Source organism: Danio aesculapii, chromosome 8, assembly GCF_903798145.1.
Source record: "Danio aesculapii chromosome 8, fDanAes4.1, whole genome shotgun sequence".
NCBI classification, from domain to species: Eukaryota; Metazoa; Chordata; class Actinopteri; order Cypriniformes; family Danionidae; genus Danio; species Danio aesculapii.
In genome coordinates, this window is record NC_079442.1 from 10689891 (window position 1) to 10694906 (window position 5016).

Consider the following 5016-nt stretch of genomic DNA (forward strand, 5'->3'; position numbering starts at 1 on the left):
GACCTTATAACCTGTATATTTATAACAATCTGTACATACAACTCAACATCCAGGTTTCTTGACTAACCGCATCTGTTTAATGTTATCTTTTTTTTTTTTTTTTCTTATATTTATTTTGTGTTGTCACTTGTCACTTTATGACACTGGAAGCTTCTGTAGCCAAAACTGATTCTGAATAAACTGCCAATTTATCCAGCACATGTTTTACACAGCAGATGCCCTTTCACCTGCAACCCATCACTGGGAAACACCTATACACTTCCATTCACACACATACTCAATGGACAATTTAGCCTACCCAATTCACCTATACAGCATGTCTTTGGACTGGTGGGGGAAACCGGAGCACCCGGAAGAAACCCACGCAAACACAGGATTAACATGCAAACTTCACAGAGAAACGCCAATTGACCCAGCCAAGGCTCGAACCAGTGACCTTCTTGCTGTGAGGCAAGAGTGCTACCCACTGCTCCAATGTGCTGCCCAAATTTATATTATAACATTTATAAATAATTATGCAATCATACTAATTTTCTGTGGTGTTGCTGAGACGAGTAGATTCATGAATAAAAAGGTTCATTACAAAGGCAAAGTCTTTGCAGTCATTAAGACAGGCATGAATGTGTCACCTCAACCCTGTTGCACAGTAATTAACAATAATACCTCATATTAAATTCTGGGCTTTTACAATCCGCAAACCAGCAACTTCACAATGACCTCATTCCTATTCATCATAGTTTTCCAGATAATCCATATTAAAAAGACTCAAGGGCTAAAAAAAAATCATCATATTTTTCTTACTGAAATATTATAGCATAATCATAATTTCAGTAAATGGTTACAGATTTGCTTTAAATGGGATGATTTCTTGCACACAGTGTATTTTATTTTTTCATCAGGAACTTACATAAGCAAAATGTCACATTTTGTTTGAAATGTATAATGTAGCTGCTTATGACATGACAAATTTTATGTCCTTTAAGATGTCAAGAATCAGAGAGAAATGAAAAGAACAAGTGCAAGAAAGATTACATTGACTAGATTTGAGGTGGGTGTAGTCTTTATATGAGCCAGCCACTTGTGCATCTTATTTGTTCAGAGAGCAGGTTCCGTTCACTCCTGGTGTGCACATATCAAGATGTATAAAAGAACCTTTGCCATGCTAAACAGTGACACTCTAAATGGCCTCCCAACTGGCAGCTTTTGTGTTGTGAAGAGGACCAGCTTGTCAGCTTCAAAGGTGAAATTTATGTCAAGAAGAGCAGCACAAAACAACTTTATGAAACGGCTGCTTTTGAAGTAATGTGGCCTTCTCCTTCTGGTAAATTATGTGAAACACGGCATCTCAGACAAACACTCACAGACAAACACACACAGACACAGAGAAAGAAAGAGAGAGAGCAAGCAGTTAAGGATTCTTATATATAATCATTCATAATCTGGCAAAGAAAATTAGTAGATTTTTTTTAAGCTGACATAAAAATTTATCACTTAATTGACCCTATTGTCATCATGATTCATTTAACTTTATGTGTATCTATATCAGCAAAACATAGAGAAAGAAAGAAAGAAAGAAAGAAAGAAAGAAACTAAATTGCATTTATTTAGCAATTAGTTTTGTTACACATGTTATATGTAAATTTTATATTATGTTTTGTTTACTTGTTTGTTTGTTTACTTGTTTGTTGTTAAATGCCCTTTTAAATTTACGTTTGATACTTTAAATGAACGACTAAATTTAAATAGTTAATAATGAATGACCATAATTTATGTATAAAAAAAACGTAGCTAGAAAAGAGATACATCTCTCCACTAATTATGGAGCTCATGAAATATCCCTCGCCACATTAGAAAGGAACATAAAATACCAATACCTGAAAATTAATTGGTTATCAAACATGTGAATAGCAACATAAATAATATAATAATATAAATAATAATAATAATAATAATAATAATAATAATAATCATAATAAACCAGCATTTAGCAACTAAATTATTAGTCAAATGCTCCTCAGCTGGACAGCATCATGCTTTCTGGAGTCTTTCTGGAGTCTAACAGACTCGGATTTTATCTCTATCCGTTGGAGTAAAATTTGTGTTAATGTTCAAAAATGGTGAGGATGTGAAGCTATTTTATGCTGTTATGCTTGAGTATTGTGAGAAATCATAGATGCATAAATAATCTACAAAGTGGAACAAATTGTTATATTGTACTTCCCTTTTCTTTTCCTTGAAAAATTCCTTTCTTTTAAATAGAATTAAAGGCACATACAGTATACAACACACACACACACACACACACACACACACACACACACACACACACACGACTGATTTGATTAATCTGTTTTTTTTTCTTTTCTTATTTAACACACACACAAATGCTGAAACATGCAGTGACTAGACACGATTTTACTGTAAAAACATTTAATTTTCAGAAAATTATACAGTTATACTGCTCACTTTTGAAACTCATATCACTTTAAAATATCATACAGCCAAGGTCAACTTTTATTTACTTTAATTATCTGTTTGACTGTTTGATTTTCATAAAATGTTTTGAGCAGATATTGGTAAGTACTACAAGTGCAATTCAAATGATGATAGTCATTATATTCTATAGATATACCGTCTAACATTTATTACAATAAATAACAACATGTTTAACATAAATGCATTTCTATTTTACATACAATGATTTAGCAAAATTCACTATGGGTTAGTTGATATTTTTCCAGATACACAGCAGTCTTCTTGGTTGATTTAACTGTAGCGTACTAGCATGCAAATCATAGTTGTATGCAAACCCATCCTTTTTTATTTAATTTCACACAGTTTGTGTAGTTATAGTAACATGTATAAGGCTTAATTAAATGTTAAAAAAGTTAAATCAGTCACGTATTTTCTTTTTCAAGTTTATACAGTCCTTTGTTTGTACAGTATACATTTTAAAGAAGTTAAAGCATGTACACATACCTCATTAAACACGAAGCAGAAAACGGCAAAACTTCTGATAAAATCTGCCCTCTGCATAATATAAAGTAGCCTAAAATACAAAGCCAAAAGTGCTTTTTTAACAGTTTTTAAATGACACTACAGATCTTCAGGAAAAGGTTGGCATCTTAAGTCCAAAGAGATCCAAAACGTGCTCTCGTCATCAGTTTATGTTTCAAGACTGCAGGTGAGCAGGATGAAGAGACCCACTTTTTTCCTCAATAAGAGCTGCATCCCTCTCCATCATTGCTGCTGTTCTTGGGCATAACTGTGTAACTCCTGGTGTAATGGCAGTTAAGGAGGGCACTGTGCCCAGGGTTGGTGTAGGTTTGATGGGCATGGGCACAGCAGGCAAGCTCTGGGTTCCAGGATGGTGATGGTAAAGCCCCTTCACTGCCACACTGAATGGGGGATAGTCTGATGACACTGGCTCGGACAGCATGCCAACGTGTGGCCACACAGAATTGACCATACCACCCAGCTGAGGGGGCATGGGATAGCCCAGGTGATGCATGACCGATGCAATAGGCAAACCGCTAGCCATCACTCCTTTATAGTCTCGGCCGATCAGACTCTCGATGGCAAACGGATGCTTGAAGCTGCCAGTCTGCCCACCACTGAGCGTGTAGCTCTGAAAGTGGGAAAGTCGGCCCATGGTGCTCAGGTACTCTGGATGTCCCACACCCAGCTTTCCCGAATGATGGTGGGACTGATGCAATGAGTGCTGAGTATGATGGTGAGAATGGTAGGAGTGTAGCAAGGGGCTACTCTTGCATGCCGAATGTTCTACTCGAAGGAGCTTAAAACGTTTGCGGCGGCGCAGGAAGCTGCCATTCTCAAACATGTCTCCACAGTCTGGATGCAGGGCCCAGAAGCTTCCCTTGCCAGGCTGGTCAGGGCGTCGAGGGATCTTAATGAAGCAGTCGTTGAAGGAAAGGTTGTGCCGGAGTGAGTTTTGCCAACGCTGAGTGTTCTCACGGTAATATGGGAAACGGTCCATGATGAATTTGTAGATGTCACTGAGAGGGAGCATCTTCTCAGAGCAACTTTGGATGGCCATGGCGGTCAGAGAGATGTATGAGTATGGAGGTTTCTGGTCACTGTAGGAGTTCTTCCCTGGCCGGGGCATGGCTTTTAAAATTCTCAGATTGCTTCAATCAGAAGCAAGCCAGCATATTCTCTATTTAAAAAAAAAAAAATAATAATAATAATATGAACATTAAATGTTAAAACATTTTTTTTGCTTTCTTTCAATTATTATTTAGCACACTATAGCATTAATTTGATTTAGACTACTTCACCTGTTTGCATTTTTACATCTGCTTTAATTAACCATATGGATACATTTCTCAAAGTAAAGCAATAAATTAATTTAAAAAATAATAATTATAATAATAAATATCAACATGAGTAAGACAAACCAATGTAAAACAGAACGAGTCATTTACAAAGTTACCTTTCTTATGATACTCCTCAAGTGCCTGCGACACAGGTGTCCTCTCAGAGCGCAAGAACTTCTCCTGCAGGGGATGCATGAACTTGGCTTAGACACACAGAGGATCCGCGACGCTTTTGTAAGAATGGCAGAGGTCCAGACCCCCAGCTAGTTGCGTTTTATTATGATGACACTGACTTTTGGACGAATAAGGGGTAAACAGGGGAGTGTCTAAATTCATATGCGTTTAGACCCATTCATCTGCACCAATCAGAGCCAAAGAGCAGCGCGCACACTAATGAGTCTGATAATGATAACACACATTGCAAGACTAATGCTATGCATGTTGGATTTCATGCGCTAGAAATGAATTTTTTGACATTTTTTAAACGTGTCGAATTGCAGAAAAAAAGATTATACTTCATGCTTACTTTCACTGCATTGTGATATTTTTATCTCTCTCACACACGAACATTGTAAAATTAAAAGTAAATCAATACGACAAAACGGGCATTCCCGGTACAAGCCAAAGTATTTATCTAATTAAAATGGTTATATTATTATTTGGTAATCTGTTATGTACA

The 5016-nt window shown here is 36.6% G+C and overlaps 1 protein-coding gene across 1 annotated transcript; it reads right to left on the reverse strand.

The window, feature by feature from the left end:
- Positions 1–2904: 2904 nt before the first annotated feature.
- Positions 2905–4126, reverse strand: foxb2 (forkhead box B2). The gene has a single exon (XM_056464509.1). It carries the CDS (start codon positions 4124–4126, stop codon positions 3173–3175), a length of 954 nt encoding a protein of 317 aa, XP_056320484.1. The 3' UTR covers positions 2905–3172.
- Positions 4127–5016: the final 890 nt, after the last annotated feature.